Source organism: Eretmochelys imbricata, chromosome 6 (genome assembly GCF_965152235.1).
Source record: "Eretmochelys imbricata isolate rEreImb1 chromosome 6, rEreImb1.hap1, whole genome shotgun sequence".
Taxonomy (NCBI): domain Eukaryota; kingdom Metazoa; phylum Chordata; order Testudines; family Cheloniidae; genus Eretmochelys; species Eretmochelys imbricata.
Genome location: NC_135577.1, coordinates 68017065 through 68040214, shown reverse-complemented (window position 1 = coordinate 68040214; position 23150 = coordinate 68017065). Strand labels below are relative to the sequence as shown.

At 40.9% G+C, this 23150-nt stretch overlaps 2 protein-coding genes across 4 annotated transcripts in view; both read right to left on the bottom strand.

Annotated features, from left to right (window-relative positions):
* PSEN1 (presenilin 1) overlaps positions 1–1249 on the bottom strand; it is a 54113-nt gene extending 52864 nt beyond the window's left edge. Inside the window, exon 1 of one of the 2 annotated variants that reach the window (XM_077818764.1) lies at positions 1203–1249. The gene's annotated coding sequence lies outside the window, so the exon portion shown is untranslated. The other variant, XM_077818765.1, reaches the window with a different exon arrangement.
* A 15111-nt stretch (positions 1250–16360) lies between these two features.
* RBM25 (RNA binding motif protein 25) overlaps positions 16361–23150 on the bottom strand; it is a 40155-nt gene continuing 33365 nt past the window's right edge. For both annotated transcript variants that reach the window (XM_077818761.1, XM_077818762.1), the window contains 4 exons: positions 22539–22813; positions 21830–21928; positions 20426–20473; positions 16361–17963 (listed from right to left, as the gene is read on the bottom strand). In XM_077818761.1, coding sequence (XP_077674887.1) covers positions 17871–17963; positions 20426–20473; positions 21830–21928; positions 22539–22813 — 515 coding nt within the window. In that variant the 3' untranslated portion in view covers positions 16361–17870. The remainder of the gene's footprint in view (positions 17964–20425; positions 20474–21829; positions 21929–22538; positions 22814–23150) is intronic.

The following is a 23150-nucleotide window of genomic DNA, read 5'->3' as shown; positions in this document are numbered from 1 at the left end:
TGTAATATAAATCCCTATATTAAAAGGACCCAGGAATCCCTACTACACTCTTCTTCAGGATAAATTCTGTTTCCATCAATGGCTATGGCCAATTGGTCAGCCACTTCACAAGCATTTGCTAGAAAGGAACCTCCTCTCTCCATCTAATCATTTTAATGTTGTCAGAATAGACTGTCACTGTGGTACTGGACAGTTTCACACTCCAAAAACGTCTTCATTTCTTACCACACATTCTAAATTTTGTTTCAAGAGCAAGCATAACTCAAACCTTCCATCAACCACACTACTAAACTGGCTTCTACATAGTAAAGCCCAGAAAACTACAGAATAAGAACTAAATACTTAGGTCTTGCATTAATGAATTAAAAGCTTCCCTCCAGTCTCAAGTCAGATGCTTAAAAGGTGGGAGCACCTTGGTTAGTCTCTAAGGTGCCACAAGTACTCCTTTTCTTTTTGCGAATACAGACTAACACGGCTGTTACTCTGAAAGCAGACATGATGCAACTTCAAGTAGCTGCTGCCCTGAAGAATTTTTATTGAAGTCTAAAGAAGATAAAAATAGATACATATGATTCTGCACCTAAAGTCAAACCCCTCCTGTACAAGCGATCCTTGCCAGAGCTTTTGTTTGTTTGACGTGTAAGAATATTTGGTGCAGGTTAAAGATGTCAGAGTTACGGCCTGGCTACAGGGGGGTGAGCGGCAGCAGCAGCGCCTCCAACCTGCCCAGCAGCGCCCCTCACCCCCTCAGATTGTAAAGCTCTTTGGGGGCAGGCACCATCTTTTTGTTCCGGCCTGGGCAGCGCCTGGCACAAGGGGGCCCCTGGGTCAGGGCTGGGCTCTGGCGCTCCGGTAACACAATCAACTCGGGTGTGGAGGAAGGAAGCACTTGGAGGAGGAGCCCGTGTCCGTCCCTTCAACCCCCTCCGCTCTGGCCGTGGGCCTCCTACCGGCCCTGCTGCCCCGGAACACAAGCAGGGACCGTCCGGGCGCCAGCCCCTCCCTAGGCCCTGCGGGGTCAGCGGCTCCCGGAGCCCAGCAGCGCTCAGCGAGCGGGGCCCAGGCCCGTACAAGGCGCACCCAGCCCGGGCTCCGGGGTCGGCGCAGCGCCGGGAGTCACAGGGGCCGGAGCCGCCCCCGCCGGGACTCACCCGAGACTCCAGGCCCCTCAGAGCACGCGGCCCCCTTCCCCCGCCACTCACCGCTGCTGGTTTCTTGTTTCCCTTCCGAGCGTCCGGCCCCAGCTGCTTCCGCCCCGGGCCCCGCCCCCACCCGATGACCTCACTTCCGCTTCCCGTGTAGCTGTTCCGGTGACCCCCGCGCCAGTAGCGGGGCGGGGTCCGGCGGCCAGAGGGCGAAGAGGGCGGGAATTGAGCGCGGCCTTTGCATTGACGCCAGCCCGCCAGAGCCCGCAGCCAGCGCAGGGGAGCGGCCGGAAGGACGCTGCGCACTTGTCGTGCTGGGTATGCGGTGCGGGAAAGGGGCTGGGGGCAGTCCCCGCAACTGTGGAGTCACCGTCCTGCCCTCCCGTCCCGTCCTGCAGCCCGCACAACCTCGGCGCCCCGTGCTGAGCTGCTCGGGGCGGGCGCGGGGAATGACTTAGGAGTTGCTGTGGCGGATGGTGATCACTCAGCCTGGAACTGCACCTCCGCGACCAGGAAAAAACTGAGCCATAGCAGCCGAGGAGAGGTGTAGCCCTGGCGTTGGAATAGAGCCTACATCACGGCAGAGCCTTTGTAAACTAGTTGAACCTTTTCCTCAAACAAGCACCTCCACGTGTCGTTATCTGCTAAACAACTTTAAATATTACAAAAAATGACAGGAAGGACTTGGCTTTCACAAGGTAGAGCGTAAAAAGAAAAGGAGCACTTGAGGCACCTTAGAGACTAACAAATTTATTTGAGCATAAGCTTTTGTGAGCTCACTTCAGCGGATGCATGAAAGCTTATGCTCAAATAAATTGGTTAGTCTCTAAGGTGCCCCAAGTACTCCTTTTCTTTTTGTGAATACAGACTAACACGGTTGCTACTCTGAAACCAGGTAGATCGTGATACTAAAAACCTAGGGTCGAAAAGAGTCTGTTCTTGAATAGGAAGGGCTTCTTATTCACCTCAATTTTAGAGAAAGCGATCACCTATTAACAAGGTGGAAGACTTTAGGCTCTTACATAGTATACAGTAAAAGTACTATGGTGGAGGCTCTTAGGAGATCTTGTCCTTAAGTCACTTGATGGTAACTTCTTTGCAATCCAGAAAACAAGGCTAGAAGTGTTCTAAAAATAACTAAGTTCATAGCAGGATGAAAAGGTAAAATAATTGGAAAGTGAGAAACCTCCCACAGCATGCACAGAAATTTCTCACCCTGAAATTCTTCAGGCTCATTATTGACATCAAGCAGCATGAAGTAGCATAGTCCAAGGAAAGCAGCCAAGTAAATTAAGAAAAAAAATAAACGCACAAAATCTTTGCACAAATCCAAGTTTGGCAGAAAACCAGAAAGTCTGCTGCAGATTCAGCTAATAGACCATATCCCATCTTCACATATGTCATTTCTGGTCTACTTACCCTAAATATGGGATCACTAAAAGTCATCCCACCCAACCCTTCATAAGAAAAAGGCCCAAATCACTCAAATGTTAGCATTCTGCCCTAGTTCCACTACACTGTCAAGGGAGCTGTCAAGACAAAAGAGATAAAGCAAGACCAGCTTTCCTCAGAGGAAGACAAGCTCAGGTAGGGGTTAAAAAAAATACCATTGACAAAAATTGGAAAGCATTGATCATCAGTTAGACTAGAACAATCTCCCACAGAACTGGGAAGCCTGTTTAAGATGTTCAGAATTGAAGTAAACAAAACACTCAATATAAGCAACAATCCTGCAATTACCAAGAGATGGACTAGGTCTTAAAATTATAGGAAGAAGCTGAGTGGACAAAATGTGTGAAACAGGCTATTGCCCAAGTTAGCTATTTTATCTGAAACTTTGCCTGAGTGTTACTCTGTCAGGCGAGTCTAGCTCTCAAATCAACTTTTCTTGGTGTTGCAGTTTTAGTAAACTAATATGAAAATTTTCACCTCTAGTAAGTTGCTATTGGGCCTTGAGCGTTGAGGTTGTGCATTGTGGGCCTGACGGGCTTCTCTGTTTGACCAGGGTAGTTGCATCTGTTCACAGTGTTCGAGTTAGGAGCTGCTAGAGGGTTTTCTTTGGATTGATATAGGCTACTGCCTCACAATCATCTTTGCTTTTTCTACCAAGGTAGGTTGGTTCAGTGGGGTACTCTGAATACAAAAAAGGTGTTTGGTAGTTGGTATGCCACAAGTTACAGTCTTCATGCTGCCTTTAAATAACCCATACAAAACAGACGGCCGTCTACATAGCTGCGTTCTTCATCTTCCTGTTGTAAATTAGTAGTAATGAGCTTGTCCTGTTTGATCAGTCACCAGGTGGAGGGAGGACTAGGGGAGGGGAATGTTTGAAGAACAGGGAGCCATTGCCCTATGACTCATCATCTGACTGACACTTAAAAATATTCCCCAAATTGAGGGGTATATCTCCTCACTTCAAGATTTTAATTTTTTTTAAATCAGTGTAAAAAAAATCTAAGCTTCATGTAAAGTCAGTAAGCCTGCTTTAGTAAGAATACAGTAATTGGGACTTTGTGGGGATGGAGGCAAATTCAGGTTTGAAAAGGACTAACTTACCTTATTATATTTGAAGGATGATCCTGAATTCCATTTTCAAAAAGCCGAAAACCCTATTTGAGATGGCTATACACCCTATAAAATAAATGGGATTTCTTTAAAATCTAGTATAGACACTTTAGACAATCTTGAATTTTACACTGGGAAGGATTCTGTATTTCTCTGTTTAACTGTCTAGTGCTGGGGGGTACAAATGGTTATCTAAATGAGAGAATTCAAATCAGACCACCACAAATTCCTTCAAACAAAACACTGTATTTTCAAACTGAAGTTAAGTGAACAACGCTGAGTAGCCACTATAAATCAGCCAAAATTAAATCAGACTTATACTTTGGTACATGTGTCAGCTTTCTATGGGGTCGTGTGGACATGCTGAGTGTTTTACAGTACAATAGTCAGTCATAAATTGTGAGACAAATTGAGTCAAACTGGTGCCTGTAAAAATAAGGCTAGTCAGTAAGGTTATCAACTAGGGCTGTCAAGTGATTAAAAAAATTAATTGCACGATTAATCATGCTGTTAAACAATAGAATACCATTCATTTAAATATTTTGGATGTTTTCTACATTTTCAAATATATTGATTTCAATTACAACACCGACTACGAAGCATACAGTGCTCACTTTATTTTTTATTACAAAAATTTGCGCTGTAAAAAAAAATGTTTCAGTTCACCTCATACAAGTACTGTAGTGCAATCTCTTTTTCATGAAAGTTGAACTTAAAAATGTACAAAAATAACTGCATTCAAAAATAAAACAAAATGTAAAACTTTAGAGCCTACAAGTCCACTCAGTCTTACTTCTTGTTCAGCCAATCGCACAGACAAAGACATTTGTTTACATTTGCTGGAGATAATGCTGCCTGCTTCTTGTTTACAGTGTCACCTAAAAGTGAGAACAGGCATTCGCATGGCACAGTTGTACCCTGTGTCGCAAGATATTTACGTGCCAGATGCGCTAAAGATTCATATGTCCCTTCATGCTTCAACCACCATTTCAGAGGACGTGTCCATGCTGATGACAGGTTCTGCTCGATAACGATCCAAAGCATTACAGACCAACATGTTCATCATCTGAGTCAGATGCCATCAGCAGAAGGCTGATTTTCTTTTTTGGTGGCATCAGAGTGTTGCTCTTTTAAGACTTCTGAAAGCAAGCTCCATACCTCGTCCCTCTCAGATTTTGGAAAGCGCTTCAGATTCTTAAACCTTGGGTCAAATGCTGTAGCTATCTTTAGAAATCTCACATTGGTACCTTCTTTGCATTTTGTCAAATCTGCAGTGAAAGTGTTCTTAAAACGAACAACATGTGCTGGGTCATCTGAGACTGCTATAACAAAATATATGGGAGAATTCGGGTAAAACAGCAGGAGGCATACAATTCTCCCCCAAGGAGTTCAGTCACAAATTTAATTAACGCATTATTTTTTTAAACGAGCATCATCAGCATGGAAACATGTCCTCTGGAATTGTGGCCAAAGCGTGAAGGGGCATATGAATGTTTAGCATATCTGGCACGTAAATACCTTGCAATGCCAACTACAAAAGTGCCATACAAAAACCTGTTTCACTTTTGGGTTACATTGTAAATAAGAAGCAGGCAGCATTATCTCCTGTAAATGTAAGCAAACTTGTTTATCTTAGCAATTGGCTGAACAAGACGTAGTACCAAGTGGGCTTGTAGGCGCTAAAGTTTTACATTGTTTTGTTTGAGTGCAGTTATTTTACAAAAAAAATTAGTAAGTTGCAGTTTCACGCTAGAGATTGCACTATAGTACTTGTATGAGGTGAACTGAAAAATATTATTTCTTTTATTATTTTTACAGTGCAAATATTTGTAATCAAAATAATATAAATTGAGCACTCTGCACTTTGTATTGTGTTGTAATTTAAATCAATATATTTGAAAATGTAGAAAGCATCCAAAAATATTAAATTTCAGTTGATATTCTGTTGTTTAACAGTGTGATTAAAACTGCAATCAATCAAGATTAATTTTTTAATCAAGATTAATTCTGAGTTAATCGTGTGAGTTAACTGCAATTCAACAGGCCTATTATCAACATGAAAACCAACACAGAGAAGACACCTTGTTGGACATTTCTGCTGCTCATATTACTGACACTTAGATTCCAAGGTGGTAGCCCCCTTAGCATTTCTTTACATTGACAGCTTTACAAGTCTGCCTGCTAAGTCATGACTTGCCCCATTTGACAGATCCTACCCCTTTATACACAAAGGTGAAATCCTGGCCCCCTTGAAGTCAATGGCAAAACTACCACTGACTTCAGTAAAGCCAGGATTTCACTTCAAGTGTCAACTACGTGGTCCAAAATTATGTCACCTAAAGTAAGTTGATAGCTGCATGAAAGTATCAAGTATTAATCTGTCTTTATGACACCTGTATACAAAGTTAAGTATTTTCCTTATCTGTAAAATGGAGAAGAGGGCCAAATTCATCCATGGTATTACTCTTGAAATTAATGGAGTTACAGCAGGGATGAATCTGACTCAGAGGTTAAGCAAGAGGCTTAAGGTTACTAAGGGAGCTGTGTCAGCAAAGGCTTTACAACAACTCAAGAGTTCCTGGCTGTAAGACCCTGAGCTCAGTCTATCAGACCATTCAAGATTACAAACAGAAAGGTATCCACCCTTATTTAAGCTATGAGAAATCCTTCTGGCCCTTACCTGTATCACGGTGAAACAGTGAACTACTTAAGGCATTTCTGAGGCAGAGTTCTAGTCCTCCCAGAGAAACTAGAGAGCAAACGCTACTAAATATGCTTAAGTGGCATATAGTGTCAGTTTCTCCCTTTTTAAAGAAAAGGTGGGGCACCATAAACATGAACCATTTCTAATCTCGCAATATTAAAAGCTTTCCCAAATCTTCATAGTTTAGTATCTCAACACTTGTGTCATAAATATAAAGGGAAGGGTAAACACTTTTAAATCCCTTCTGGCCAGAGGAAAAACCCTTTCACCTGTAAAGGGTTAAGAAGCTAAGATAACCTCGCTGGCACCTGACCAAAATGACCAATGAGGAGACAAGTTACTTTCAGAGCTGGAGGGGGGGGGGAACAAAGGGTCCTCTCTGTCTGTGTGATGCTTTTGCCGGGACCAGAGCAGGAATGCAGGTCAGAACTCCTGTAAAGAGTTAGTAAGCCATCTAGTTAGATATGCGTTAGATTCTGTTTTGTTTAAATGGCTGATAAAATAAGTTGTGCTGAATGGAATGTATATTCCTGTTTTTGTGTCTTTTTGTAACTTAAGGTTTTGCCTAGAAGGATTCTCTATGTTCTGAATCTGACTACTCTGTAAGGTATTTCCCTTCCTGATTTTACAGAGGTTTTTCTTTTACTTTTTCTTTAATTAAATTCTCTTTTAAGAACCTGATTGCTTTTTCATTGTTCTTAAGATCCAAGGGTTTGGGTCTGTGTTCACTTATGCAGATTGGTGAGGATTTTTATCAAGCCTTCCCCAGGAAAGGGGGTGTAGTGCTTGGGGGGATTTTTGGGGGGGGGGGGGTGTTTCCAAGTGGGCACTTCCCCTGTTATTTTTGTTAGGCACTTTGGTGGTGGCAGCATAAAGGTTCAAGGACAAAACATAAAAGTTTGAACCTTGGGGAAGTTTTAACCTAAGCTGGTAAAAATAAGCTTAGGGGGTCTTTCATGCAGGTCCCAATATCTGTACCCTAGAGTTCAGAGTGGGGAAGGAACCTTGACAACTTGCAGTTCACTGGAAGACATGAAAGCAAGCTAAAATCGTTCAGAAAAAGACTTAATACTCAATAGCTGTTTCATTCTGAGAAATTAAAAGTGTGAAGTTCTTTAGTGAAATGTAGTAACTCTGCTTACAGACACCTGAAAATTGGAAGCAGTAATTTACTAAAATACAAAATATTACCCCGAGTAAATGTTTGCCATCTCAATTTTTTTTAAATGAGGTTTTTATATCTCCTAATTTCATATGTTTAACTCCCATTAATGGGAATGTGAATATATCAAAAGAATAGGATCCCATCAGTGAGAACTTCTGTCCTCATTACGGCAACAAAAAAATGAGCTAGTATTGAACAGAATCACTGGTATTTCTAATTTTTTGTGTTTGGAGATGGTGGAAGAGGGATTAAGGAGGAAAAAAAGCCATAAATTAGCAACACAAAAGGAGACATTGTGACAGTATCAACTACCCCAAACCACAGACTTGACAAAGAATCTTCAACCCTGGATTCCAGATTGACCTAGGGGATTCAGCTACAGCTGTAAGGTCAGTAGAGAAGACATACTTGGGTAGCAGTGTCACACCTTCACTTATCCACATCAGACGTGTATCAGCTCCAGAAAGTCTTCAGGAGTGTAGACTCTACAATGTTGAAACAGTTACTAATGAACAGTGGGCTGAAGATGCCCAGCTGTAAGTATAATACAGCATCTGAAAGGAATGGCTCAGCTGTATAAAGTGGAATCTTTGAATACTTCAGGAATGATAGTGTAGTTCTTGTAAAGTAATCTCTTCAAAGAAACCATTTATCTGCCCAGTGCCATCAGACTGCTGCAATAAAAATCCAACAAAACAGGACCTTCCTTGTCATTTTATGTGCATTTTATGTGCTAAGCATCTTATTTGTGGTTCCCCTTTCATTTCATTATACGTACTAATGAAAAATGAAGGTTACTTGGAACCCAAGTTGAGAAGACTCTACACTGCCTGGTGGCACCTAACAGTAAACCCTCCTCCAAGAAGTGCCCCTTAGAACACGTGCACTGCCTTCTCCTTACATCAGCATTTCCAAACATTCCCAAAGAAAGGCTAATCTGAGCCTTATTTTTCTTAACATAGGAAACAAAAAAAATCTAGATGAACTCCTAACACTCTGATTTCAATTTTAATAATATGCAAGACCCATTCTAGCACCTGATGTAAGTAATGCAGATTCCCCTTTACTGGCATGAGGTTTTGGGGGAAACTGTAAATTTATTTTCTGATTGATGTGAAACTCATAATATGTTTGGTAAAAGCCTGGGATCAGGTCTCAGAACCACCTCATCTTTATGAAAATTTGTAAATGGCAAGTCAGCCATCAACCAGAAGGGTGAATGAATCGCACACCCTCATGTTATAGCAATAGGAGACCACTTTAATAGACAAATAAGGAACATTCCACCAGAAGCTCAAAAGGTAGCCTCATAAGCATAGACAAAAGTCAGATTAAGGAACTGTATCCCTTGGAGGATACATGTTAGAAAGTTTACAAATGGGTTATCTAAACAATGGTAGAAAGAGAGATCTACCATCAGCCAAAATATGATAAGCTGAAATAGCTGCCAGGTAAACTTTTGACGAATAAGGTGACCTTTCAGATTTTAAGTACATTAAATGTTTCAAAGTACAGGGTATGGAAGCAGAAACCGGAGAATCAGATTTTACCTGCATCTAAGCAACAAATCTAGACATTTTAAATGGTAACACTTTCTAGTAGATAGTTTTCTAGAATTAAGCAGTATATTCCGTACTAATGTGGATCATAACTATTCAAGACTAGTCAAAGTCTGATAGCCCAAACAGTCAGATGAAGAGAGACTAAGGATCGAGATGAACTATACTGCCCTGTTTCTGTGACAAGATATCCTGAGACAGAGGAAGACACATATAAAGACTGTCTGACACCTCAGCAAGTCTGTATACCACTGGGGAAATCAATATAGTTTTTGCCCTGTCCTGATTAATCTTCACCACTTTCTGAATTAATGGGGGGGGGGACATACAAAAGACCCCTTCCCCAATATAGAAAGAAGGCATCCGAGATGGACTCACTGTCCCTCCCCACTCTTGAACATAAGCGAGGACACTTTTTATTGATCCTTGTAGCAAACAGACCTACATCAAGCCAGACCCAACAGGAGAATGTCTTGTGCTACTTGATCCTTCAAGGACCACCTGTGAATCTGAAAACTGTCTCTGCTGAGACAATCTGCTAAGCACATTGCTCTCCTCTGCTAAATGCAGGATAGATATTCTGAAGAATGCACCCATCCCATAATCTGACAACTTTGGCATATAACTGGAAAGAATGAGGACCCCCTTTTTTGTCCATGTAAAACAGAGCGGTTGAATTGTCTGTCACTAACTGAACAACTTTTCCTTTTATACAAAGAAGGACAGATATGAGGGGCAAATGAATGGCTCTTAATTTCAAATACATCTATTGCAAGGTCTGTTCTTGAGAAATGCAGTAATCTCAGATTGTAAATTGACATTAATGGGCTCCCCATCCACTGTTTAATGCATCTGATGTTATAATGACCAGCGGCAAAGTGGGACTGAACAGATTGCCTCTGGGAACATTTGATCTCTCCATTTACCACCGTGGTGAATTTAGAACATCCTGAACCATGGGGACAGGACATTTTAAAGACTTTCCAGGTAAATTGTGTTGATTTGAGACATCCAATGCTGCATCAGTCTCATTCTGAGATGAGCAAATGGAGTTAGTTAAGTGGTAGCTGCCTTCAAACCCAAGAGATCCAGGAAGAGCATAACTTCCCAGGATTGGCAGGCTCAAATTAGCAAAACCACTTGCTCTACTTCTAGAAATACGTCCTCTGGAAGAAAAGCTTTCCCTGCTATTGAGAACCTATTTATAGAACCTATAAAAAGAATTCTCTGAGTTGGACAGAGATTTTATTTTTTGACATTTAGAAGCAGACCCAGAGCTGAAAAGAGGGACACAGTTAACATGATGTGAAGTGACAGATCCTTGCTTGCAGCAGCTTTTGGCAACCTATAATATGGGTAAACAAAAATACCCTGTTTTCTCATGTGCGCTGTTACCACAGAAAGGCACTTTGAAAACACACTTGGTGCTATGGTCCCAGTGGACAGGCACCTTGTACTGGAAATTGCATCCCACCACCATGAAACACAGGTAATTTCAATGACCATGTCAGGTAGAGATATGAAAGTAAGCATCCTTTAAAATAGAGAATGGCAAACCAATCCATAGGTGCAAACAAGAGAATTACAGAGGCCAGGGTTAACATACGAAATTGGAACTTCTAGATGCATCTGTCCATTTTTAATTTTAAGAAAATTGTACAGACATACACACCCATTTTTCTTCTGCACCAGTAAGTATCTTGAATAGAACCTCTGACCCCACAGATATTGGGAACCACCTTGACTGCTCCTATCTGGAGCAGTTTGTGTAGTTCTGTAAGTAGAATAGCCTCATGGCAGGGTTCTCTGAAAAGAGGAGGGTAGGGGGAACTGAAACAGGATAGTCTTTCAAACTGAATGACATAGCCTCTCAATTTCTAGTGCCCGTAAGTTGGATGTAATCAGTCTCCATTTGTTGATGAATTGGGCTAGCATTAAATTAAAAAGGACAGATGCTCACTGATTGGTCCACAATTCTCACATCAAATCTGAGGCCTGGTGTTCAAAGACGACAAAGAAAAGGGAGCAGATGTTTCATCTTAGGTCTGGATCTGAAAGACCTCTTTTTATGCTGGGTTTGAAATGAAGCTGGGGCTTGCTGTTGCTGACATCTCATATTTGAGGAAAAATAAGCAGACAATTGAGGGTAATATTGCTCCAATATCAAAAAGGTGTAGACTGTCCTTTCTGAGCCAGGGTTAAAGATCCAGAGAGTTAGCAGTGGATCTAATTTCCTTTAATTTCTCCAACAAGTTGTCAGTCTTATTGCTGAAAATATCTGCCTTTCAAAGGGGATGGTCTTTCACCTTAACTGTAGTGTTTGCAGCCAGAGAAGACGAAGGGAGTTAAGCATGCCTCCTCAAGTTAACTGTGGATGCAAGTGCTATGGTGAAAGAGTCTGAAACATCAAAAGATGCTCTGAGGGCATGCTTTCCCATGTTCTGTCCTACCAAAATAGAATTAAGCCAGCATTTTATCATCTGGCAAATCTTGGACAAAGAAAGCCAAGCTTTCCCACAAGTGGAATTGGTAATGGGTCACCACAATTAAACTCCCAAAAGCAGAGTGAGTTCTGCCAGACCTAAACCTATTACTGGCAGTACACAACCAGGAAATTTGGCACAGGACGCGTATGAAAGTAAGAAAATCCTTCAGGGGGAATCTGATACTGTTAGCCTATTTCCAAGAAAGCAGACAGACAGGAAGCAAGAGATAACCAGCCTTAGGCTGCAAAAGACTATCCAAGAATAGGAAACATCACCTTATTCGTGGACGTAGCACCAAGAATGTCAAAAACTCAATGAGTGGTTTTCCTCCACAGCCACAATGGAACTTTTGAGCATCCTCCGAAAGGGAGAAAGCAGAAGCTACACTCACGTGCTCATCAGGTGACAAATCACATTCAATATAGATATCCATTTGTTCCTGCTCAAAAAAAGGGAGTAGTCTCCTTATCCTCTTCTTCGGAAAGCATATCAGGTACAACTGTCGAAGCTGCCAATGGGTCCAGAGGAACTAGATCTGAGGACTGTTAACTGGATCCATATCAGATGAAACACCAACATCTCTCCATCCATAAATGATCCAAAAATTCATGAAGACCACAACTGCCAATCTCCAGTAGCGGAGATTCAGAAACACACAGGAGGAGCAAAAGGATCATGGGGCATGCCCCAGGATGAATCAGGTTTCTTAATTCTTCCTTTGTCCTCCTCTTAAGTAGGATCCAACCTCAGATCCATTATGAACCACACCAGAGACAGCAATGGAACCATATGGTGGAGAGAGATAAAAGGTAAGAAAGATCTCCCTAGAGATCCCATACGAGTCTTAGAAAGTGGTGGCATAGATAGATCTGGAGAAAGGAGAAAAGCAGAGGAAATTTAGTCTCTTTTCAGAAGCAGCAGATTGTTTCTTCATCACCAACTTCGTGTCAGATCTAAGGAACACTCAAACACAAGAAGGTGCACATCAGTCACCACTGTTAACATCCTCTTTGGATCTGAGGATAGTCCTGGAACAGGAGTGAAGGATGGAACTGGTGCCATAAGCCTGGAGAGTATCAGACCAGAGAAATACACAGGTCCACAACTTTGGACTTTGAAGTGGAACCCAGAACCGATTTGGGTTTCAAAATCAGAAGCACAGAGGCTGTGTCAGAATTGGGTGGCTCCAATAAGTTGGACATTTAGGATCTTGCACTGCTAACGCTAGCCACGTTCACCCTCAGCTTTTTCAGAACCAATACAGTTGGAACTGAGATGGCTCTAGGTTCCTTAGCAGGCAGTCAGCTCTTTTCTACCAACGGTGCCTTTGAAGCCTTGAAAGCTTTAGTCAAAGGATCAGGACCGACAAAGATCCCAGGACCGACAAAGATCCCAACAACCTGGAACCCTTACACAACTTAGCCTTGCTATATGGAAGTAACCAGAGCTGAAACAGGGTTCTTGGTCTTTGGATCCCATGAACCTTCAGAACAAGACAGTGTAAGCAGCAAGAGCTTCTTAAAGCAGCAGTTTTAGTCTGTTCCGCCAGTTCTTGCATGCTCTGGGTGTGAAAAATCTGGTAAGCAGTACACCCGAAAAGAGAGTAGGAAGGCAGCTGGGAATGAAGCACATCTCATGAAGCCCAGCTACTGCTTCTGCTGTTCCACCATCACTGGACCCAACCATATGTACTATCTAAAGGGCCTTACCAATTTCACGGTCATCGGATTTTAAAAATAATAAATTTCATGATTTCAGCTATTTAAATCTGAATTTTCAGTGTTGTAATTGTAGGGGTCCTAACCCAAAAAGTAGTTTTTGGGGGGGAGGAAGAGGAGGAGGATTGAAAGGTTATTGTAGAGGGGGTTGGGGTACTGCTATCCTTACTTCTGCGTTGCTGCTGTTGGTGGCACTGCCTTCAGAGCTGGCCAGCTGGAGTGTGGCGGCTGCTGGCCAGCTGGAGTGTGGCGGCTGCTGGCCAGGAACGCAGCTCTAAAGGCAGAACTGCTGCCAGCAGCAGCGCAGAACTAAGGATGACATGGTATGGTATGTTGCCACCCTTACTTCTGTGCCGCTGCTGGTGGGGCACTGTCTTCAGAGCTGGGCACCCAGCCAACAGCCACTGCTTTCCGGCTGCCCAGCTCAGTAAGGGTGGTAACACCGTGACCCCCCCAACCCCTAAAATAACCTTGCAACCCCCCTGCAACTTCCTTTTGGGTCAGGGCCCCCAATTTGAGAAACGCTGGTCTCCCCCATGAAATCTGTACAGTATAGAGTAAAAGCACACAAAAGACCAGATTTCACGGGGAAGACCAGGTTTCATAGTCCCTGACACGTTTTTCATGGCCGTGAATTTGGTAGTGTCCTAACTATCTATACGTAAAACTACCTTAATATTAAAAGCTATACTAAGAACTTCTGTCTGGTGCAGCAGTTGGAAGGAACTGAGGTGGTAGCGGGTGCAGTGCCCCCTTATATAGCCTCCCTCTCGGAAATGCTAAGGGAAGGGGTAGGAGGGGGCACATGTGTGCTCTAATAGGCACTACATTTGAAGAAGGTTCTACTGTTAGGCACCACCTGGTGGTGCAACACTCATCAGTGGGAATATGAACCTGATATTTCAAGGGAAATTGTGCTATATTTGTATATTGGTATTAATGCTGCTGGGTTATTCTCAGAATATTCAGAGCATCTGTATGGCTTTTTGTTTTTAAACCAAAGTTAAATTGTAGTGCTCTGCACAATGGGGCCCTGATCCATGACTAGGGCCCCTTATTGCTTCCAAAACAGATACATATTTTTCCTTTAATTTGTACCACAGTGAAATGTATCCCATAATAAGAACAAAAGTATTTTATGTGCTGTTATAGCACACCACACCAAATTTCCACCAAAGTTTATGGGACAGTTAACCAAAAGATCTCATGACCAATATATAGTTAATCCACTTCCTCACTGTACTGACATGTCAATAGTATGTATTCAACAAGCCCAAGTTTCCACATGTTCAGAGAATAAAATAATTCAGAATGGTCAGAGAATGTCAAATATGCATCAAAATAGTTTATGCGCTGTAGTCATGTTGGTCCCAAGATATTAGAGAGAGAAGGTGGGCAAGGTGAAGAAGAGCTCTGAGTAAGCTTGAAAGCTTGTCTCTCTCACCAACAGAAGTCAGTCCAATAAAAGATATTACCTCACCCACCTTGTCTCTCAAAATAGTTTACACAATCAACTGTAGCAACTCTTTTCTAACTGTATTTTGAAATAACCCTGTTCTTGTATGTTGAAAGAAAAAAACACTTAAGGAAGAGACATTCTATATTAAGAATTCTGCAGCGCTATTAGGGATTACTTTATTCTGAAATCCATTCCAGCAAATAGCATTTCTTCCTTTTCTGTATACTAGTGACGTCAATTCCATGTAATGCTTTGAGATTTAAAAAGCCTAGAAACATCAGAAATATAAGTTTTCAAACACTAACTGATTGTTTTAATAAATATGTTTACAGGAATCCAAGGGGAAAAGACTTAAGTTCATAAGCACAACACAACCATAACCAGAGAACATCCTAGAGGATATTGATCTTTGTATATTCACAAAAACTAGAATCATCCTCCTCTAAGTGGGTGGAAAACAGCTCAGTAAAACTAGTCTCAATGGTAAACCACATTAATAACTTAAGTAACATGTGCAACAAGAAACAGGCAACACTAGCATAAAAACTTTACAGTCAGTGTTGCATTCTGAAAGGGGGGGGGAATCAGTTATGAACCTGCAGATATCCAATCTTGTGCACTCACTACCAAACATACATGAGTGATATAAATTCTCAACTTCCTTAAAACCAATTTCCAAATAAATCACTAATCCAATAATTTACACACTTAAGTACTGTTTACCCAACTAATCCATATTTGCTTAACATTCCAATTTAAATTTTACCAAAGTCTTGTCCACCCAGATCTTCATTCAACTCAGTTTCTCTAGGAAGCAAGTGCACAAGCATTCATCAAATCCATTATCATTTAATAGGCAGGTATGTAGAGCAATCCTACTGGCTGAGTGCGTTCTGCTAAGCAGAGATCTAGCTTCAGTTTCATAATCTGTTGGGGTGTTGAGCAAAATACCAAGTGCGGAGAGCAGTTTGTGTCTCAGTGACATTTGCTTGGCATTAAAGATCAGTTCAACTTGCTCTGCTACAATATCATTAGGGACAGAGATGGGAAGACTGTATTAGAGGGAACAAATAAGGCCTTGAATTTTTAAGTTCAACCAGCTCTCCTTCCCCCCCTTCTCTCTTCACTCCCACCCTGGAGTTCATAGCATCAAATTTCATCAGCAACTGGAAGAGCCCACGAAGAAGGTGGTGGAGGAGGGGCAAAGGGTGCCATTGGGGTAGTATCAAGCGGCAGTCACACACGTTGAGCAAAAACTAGTCTGGAGGAGGTTGGAGTGTGCGTGGGTGTGCGCAAAAAACCAAAACCCAAACTAAACCACAACATAAAATAATATTAGATCTCAACCCAAATAAAGAAAAGCACACTTTAAACATACAAACTCAAAGGGATGAAAAAGGGCAAGTTAGGAGTCGGACCACATCTGCACTCTTCCGTTAAGCCCATATAGAGGAGTTAAAAAGCCTCTGTGGACATTTGTTCTGGTTCCTGTCCCGGAACAGATATGTTTAATAAAATGGCATGCTGTATGAAACTCCAAAAGAATTTGAGCCCCCAAATCAAATATATACATTTTTAATATTTGAAATATTTACATGGCGGAACCTTTACACGATCCCATTTGTTAAGAACAGTGTTTTCAAATGTCCTCTTAAGATGCAAGAATCTAATAACTCAAGGTCACAGTTATGCTTTCTAAACAGGTCAACCTGTATCCTTCAGTTAAATACAGTTACACAGATACTTGAACAGCTGTACTTAATTTGTTTGCTATTAAGAATTGTGTTTAAAAATTAAAAATGTTTGAGATTTTGTTTTGCTCCCTGGAAAACGTTCATCCTGCAATCAAGACGGCTCATCGCACATCATCAGTGCCTTTTTACCTGGGTATGAGATAAAAAATGCAGTGTACAGTACATCTCATCATTTATACCGCATCAGCTTGTTTATAAAAATCCCATACAGACAAGGCAGGAAAATATCACCCTCTTTCAATGACGATACAGACTGCTTACAGTACAAAAAATGAAGGAAAACAAAACCAGGGCTGGTTTGATAGTAGACATAAAAACAGACTTCTACATTGTTTGAAAAAGTATGATTTAGTTTTACAAACGGCTATGGTTAATTATATCCTTCAACCTTTTCTTTCCCAAAATGTCCTAAACTGGCATATTAATTTCTCTGCTAAATTCTAAAAAAAGGTGTTTTAAAAGTAATTTCTTAAAAATCAGATTTTTGGAGGTAGGAAGGGCTAGCAGAGAAGGGCTAAAATGAAATAATCGTGCACAAAACATCTGAGGTAAAAAAGCATTAAATAGTGCTCACTGAAGTCCTGTCGTCAACATAACAGAATAAGAAGCATCCTGCAATCTACTCCCTTTATGGGAAGGTTGAGCATCTGCAGGAGGGATTCTGGCCAGTTTCACAAGGAATTCTAAATTGGCAAACCACCACCATTTTTCCTGCAGGTTCACATACAATGAAAAGCTTAAGGCCACTCCTCTCCCTAAGTCAGATGGGGGGGACAAATCAACAGTCGCAGGCACGCTCACACGCATACTGTGAAAGCCAAGAAAGTCGCTCCATCCACTTATTCTATTTTTACAATTCTAATTTCAATCCTATTATGATCGTTCTTTAAATTAAACGGGGGAGGGGGGGAGAGGATGATACACTTTCAGTAAAATCAATTATCTTGGTCTGTATGATATAGTTCCACATTAAGTGCAAATGTTTTGCAAAACAAGGGAGTCTTTTTAATATTTACAAGGAACAGATTTGCCGAACAAGATCACCAGAGACTTGTACAGTAGCTGCATCTTATAAAACATACCAATAATTGTACCTGGTGAATTATAAAGAGAACCAATGCAGGATTCATATAACCATAACCGAGAGGGGGCAGAGTGGCCTCAACAGAGCAGAGGACAAATTTTTTTTTCACATTTTCTACATAAAAAAATACAGGTCTCACAAGTGTCTCCGAGGACAGAGAAAATTCAAAGTTCTTGAATGATGGAAAAGGAAAACAAAAACAAATGGAACCCTAAAAGCAAGGAGAGTGCTTTACTTCACTAGACCGATTTTCTTGGCTTCTGTTTCGTATATCAATAGCCTCCACATTTTGACTATAAACACTTCCGCTTCTTCATCTAGTACCTACAGGTGGGGGAAAAATATATATTAGGTTATGGTGGGTTTCTAGGTAGTGACACTACAGTTAAACTTAGCAGAAAGACTTATTACTTTGGTAGTGTTCATAGGAAAGAAACGTCTGGGGAGCAAAATAAATCGAGTTATAAAGTTATTTTCCATCATTAAGCAGCAATATTAAGTTGTTCCTGGAAAAAGTTGTATGTATTATTGTCAAATGGTGGGTGATATGATCCTAGTACGCAAAACTAAAAAGCTTTTGAATTTTTCAGTAATGCATTATATAAAGTTTAACGAGTATGGCTAGGGTCCTCTGATTTGCACAAGCAGATTGCAATCACTTCACATATTTTAGTTTGAAAGTGAAGTGAACCCAAGGTATCTTATTTCATTAAGTTGACTTCATGTCGTATGTACTTATTTTTATTATAACTCCAAGTAATCAGTGCTACATTTAGTCATCTAGGGAAGGCCATATTTTATTCACAAATTAGGGATAGGGCCAACTGAAACTCTGGATATGAACCCTAAAGTTTGGGAGGATGGGAGTGGAAGTGTCAAAAGTTCTGATCCATATCTAAACTTTGTGGCTGACTCCTATATCTTTAGGATGGGCCAAACCAAAATATATGTTTTTCTGAGCCTCCCTCTGAAATTTGGAAATGTTGTAATCTGGATCCAAATTTTGTGACTAAGGGTTCTCTCTGCAAGCTATACAAGCAGTGGCACAGATAGTTCGTATTGGAACCTCTCTTTCACACTGTGTGTTCTATCGCTATTAAATATCCGTGCATCATGGTCCCCAACCACTCCTTCCACCATCAACAGTTGTTTTACAGAATAGCAACTGAGCAATTTTAAGTTTCAGAAACATGACTGCATGACAACGATCCAACAGGCTGAACTGCAAAGCAGTGTTATCCTCTTATCCCATTCTCCAGCACAAGTGACCATGCAGCTATCCTCCCTAGCACAGAGATCTGCAATCTGGAGGTCACTGCCAGCTCTTCCTTTTTCCTACACAATATGCCCAAAACTCAAGCTTTCTTCTCTGTGTAAAGCATTAGTCCCAATCTGGGTACTACAGCCACCTGCGGTCTGGTCTTCCCCACATCCCACCTGCCCCCTTTTAATGTGAACAAAACACAGCCAGTAAGGTCAGAATCTGACCTCCCTATTGCTTCTTTGGATTCTTCCAGTGGATCTGTTTCACCACATCAAACCAAGTTTCTCAAAATCATCCCCTATGTAACTCTGCCCCTTCCTACTTACTCTCCCATGCATTTGTTGCCCCATTGCATCACCTTGATGCTGTTTGTCTGCTCCTCCAACTGCCTCATAATTTATTCCATGCTGCTCCCTATCCTTCCATAGGATGCCCTTCCTGAGGTGACTCACATGGCCACCACCCTCTCTTTTAAATCCCTTCTGAAGACTCACTTCTTCTGCAACACCTACAAGAAACTAGCTAAGTCATCTATTTATCTTTTCCTTTATCTATCTTATGAATGAACTGTTATTTATGTGGAAGGGGAAGACAATGTTGGGAGGGCATAGTGAAGCTTGCAGTTGCATTTGCTTCTCCCATCTCTGTAATGGAGCTGAACTGTAGGAGGTGGTTAGGGGTGGGGAATTTCATGTGTAACTTAAAAATCCCAAACTAAGATGCAACTGAAGATGTGATCCCTCCCATCCCCCAGTGATCACTTTGCTTGTATGCTGTACTTATGTCTTAACACAGCTTGCCCATCTAGAATCTACACAGGTAGAAACCATGTATTCCTCTATATTTAGAAAGTGCCTAGCATATTTTGGGCTCTATCACAATCTAAACAACAAACAGTATGAATTTTGCCTAGCATCAATACTGTTATTAGTTTAACAAACAAATATGAACTGCCTAGGTGCTTTCTCCAGGAGGAAGAAGTTGACTTGTGCATGCTTGACAAGATACCTTTTCCACCAAAGGAACAAAACCCTTCTCTCCAGTACCAAAGAAATTTGCAGTTTTAGATTTTACATATGTCAAATCATAAAGGCAAGGATGTGGAGCCAGTCTACTTGTAAGTGGACTGATTTGAGGTATGTAAAACCTAAAAGATGACTATTTTGGAAATGTACATCCATTTCCAGTTTCCTTCTGAACATTAAACATACTACACTATCCCAATTAAGAAAGTCCATCACCAATGACTGCATAATGCTATCATAGTGTATCAAACTTCATCCTAAGTTTGCTGTCAATTGCTATACCCAAACTGCTGCAGAGAAAGGGTCCATAACTGATGAATGCCGGCAGAGATTCAAAAAAATTCAAAGTTAGAAATTCTGAGTTTGTAATTATTAGCTTCTACATAATGTATACGAGGCAACAAAACCAACCCATCTGAATTGAAAGGTATGAATGGGCCAGGGGGAAGCATGAGGGGGGAAAAATAGAAGATAATTGATATTCAATTTCAGCTTACCATGGCAACATCGTCCAATATGCTCTGCGGTGAACTATGAGCCATAACCTGAAACAAATAAATGGTTTTCAGTCTACAAACTGAGAACCAAAGAACTGTACTCATACTAAAGATCTCTGAAAAATGAACCTAAATTTGAAATTGCTATAGCGAGCAGCCCACTGTTTCTCCACAGCAAGTTAAGAATTCTTAAAGACTGCATCTACTTTCACAGTAGTGTTAGTATCAAGGTCAACATGTGGGACAAGCACCAGCACTGACTAGCTCCAACAAGCCACAAGGGACTCATTCAACTAACTGCTCCTACACTTCGAGCCTGGCTGTGCTAATTTGGGGAGTGAGGGGGAGGGAATTCCCCCTCCTCCAACCTGGATCTGCTACTGGGAGAGGATAGGGGGAGAATAGTGAGTGGGTGGGTATCAATCATCCCCCATCACTTTGTTTTATTTGTTAGAGATTTGAATGGATTTATTTTAACATATCTGAAATTGTTTTTCAGAGCTCAAAGTCCTTTTCCAGGAAAGGGTGGCATTATATATAAAATTTAATAAAGTTTAAACAAATAAATTAAAACTTTGCTAAAATTAATACCTCCTGTCAGAACTGTGCTCCAGAAGCCAGGCTTTTATTTAAAAAAAAATAAATGTTTCTAGCCCTGTGGCTGTGAAGAAACCTTTTTAAAAAAAGTGAACCAAATGTAAAATCAGTCCAGTGGTCTCTGCCTGAATCTGCAAACAGCTTGTTCCAAAGCTGTTGCAAGTATCAACTGCCACATTCATTTCAATGATCTATTAATTTTGAAATCTAACTATGCAAATACCAATATCACCATGGTTAAATATTTCAAACACATTCATTTTATATCCACCTAACGTGCTTATTCCACACTCCCAAAGTGTCTCCCACATTCCTCTCAGATGTCAAAAGTCTTCTGAACCAAAAAAGCAAAACCTCCCGCTTCCCTCCAAGAACTTCTAATAGTTATGGATTTTCAATAAAACACTAAAAATTGAGACCTATGGGGCAAGGTAAAAAACTGAATTAAGTATGAAAGTGAACAGGGATAACATACTGATTATTAATTATATAAACATCTCTTTTTTAATTCATCTGAAGTTTCTGCAAAATCTCATCTGCTGCCCTGGAGGGTCTCACTACAGAAATCCAGTTAAGTGTGCACCAGACTGCAAAGAGCCTTGGATATATGCATACTACGAGTAAGTAAGTATTAAAGGAGCTGTCTTGTAATTGGGTACATGCACTAAATCAGTGTTGGCTGCTTGCTGCTGGTCAACATTGCAAACTGGTAGTATCGTCAAACGGTTATTCTCCGGCCATTGTCTTTTTAAACTGGAAAAAAACCCCAGATGTTTAGAAAGTTATTCGGAGGAAAATTATATTAACCTTTGAACAAACAAAATCAACTAGTGTGGCTTCTTCTTCACCAATATATTCTATTATTTTCTTGTTGATCCATGGTCTAATTCGACGTTCCATTAATGTCTGAAAAGGAAAGAGAACACCATTTACGTCAGACTTATCATCCTTACTGACCATCAGTAGTACCCAGAAGCCAGCTACTAACAGTGATGTAGAGGATCTAACACACAAATAGCTAGTGAAAGATCCAACATTATATAAATGTCAGATCAATATTTTAATTCAATTAATACCTGCCCAACACACATGCAGACCAGTTTTCTGCAAAAAAACTGGTTAGAACTTGTTAGAAATCAAAAGCTATTCCTTAGGGACCTTGTGACACAGTAAATTAAATGTCCCTAATTCTCACCTATGGTTTAAATCAAAAGTTTTGTAAGTTTCTAGTGGACTTTTGGTTCTATCATAAAACCATTCTGTAACTTGCATCATCAGCTGGGGAGAGGCCCAGGAGCTAAAATAAGCAGGCATGGCATGATGCAGAGTAGATGCTATCTGTGGACAGGAAGTACAGCATCAGCTGTCATGTTTGATTCGAGTCAGCGCTATTGATCTGACTCATGGTGACAAATGTTTTGTCTTTTAGTCAATACCATGGTGCATCACTTGGCAGATTATGCTTTCCGATCAAAATTAGCTTTATTTTTTTTAAATTACAGGAACGGTTACTCACTGAATCCACAATAGACCAATCAAGAGGATAAGCAAAGAGCTCTGGTTTGGCCGTGGGAATTTTCTCAATAAGACTCTTAATATGTTTGCGCTTTTCTTCTGTATTGACATTGCCCTTGGAGGAGCCTTTATCTTCTTCACCATAATCCAAGGGGACCAATTTCCTTTTCCGGGGCACATCATCACTGTCTTCATCCTCAAATTTATTGAACACACTGTCCACGGGGAGCTTCTTTCTCTTCACAGCATTGGGCTGGCTCGGACTATTGCAGGCACCTACAAAAAAGGCAGGAGAGAATAATAAAATATTTGCAATTTACTACTGAAGGTAGTTTTGTTTGTCTTCACAGTAAAATTCACACCCCTAAATAAGGAACAGGGATATAAAAATTGTTCTCTAGTGCTCAGAGCAGAGAAAATGGGAGTCAAGACTCTTGTTCTATTCTGGATTGTCACCAGTTTACTGTGCTGCTCTGGGAAAGTCAGCCTCTCTATCCCTTATTTTTCTGGTTTTTGTGTTATGAATAAATGTTTGCAAAGCATTTCAGACCAGAGCCTACTGAAGTCAATGAACAGATTTCAATGGGCTTTTGGTCTGATGCTTAAAATATCT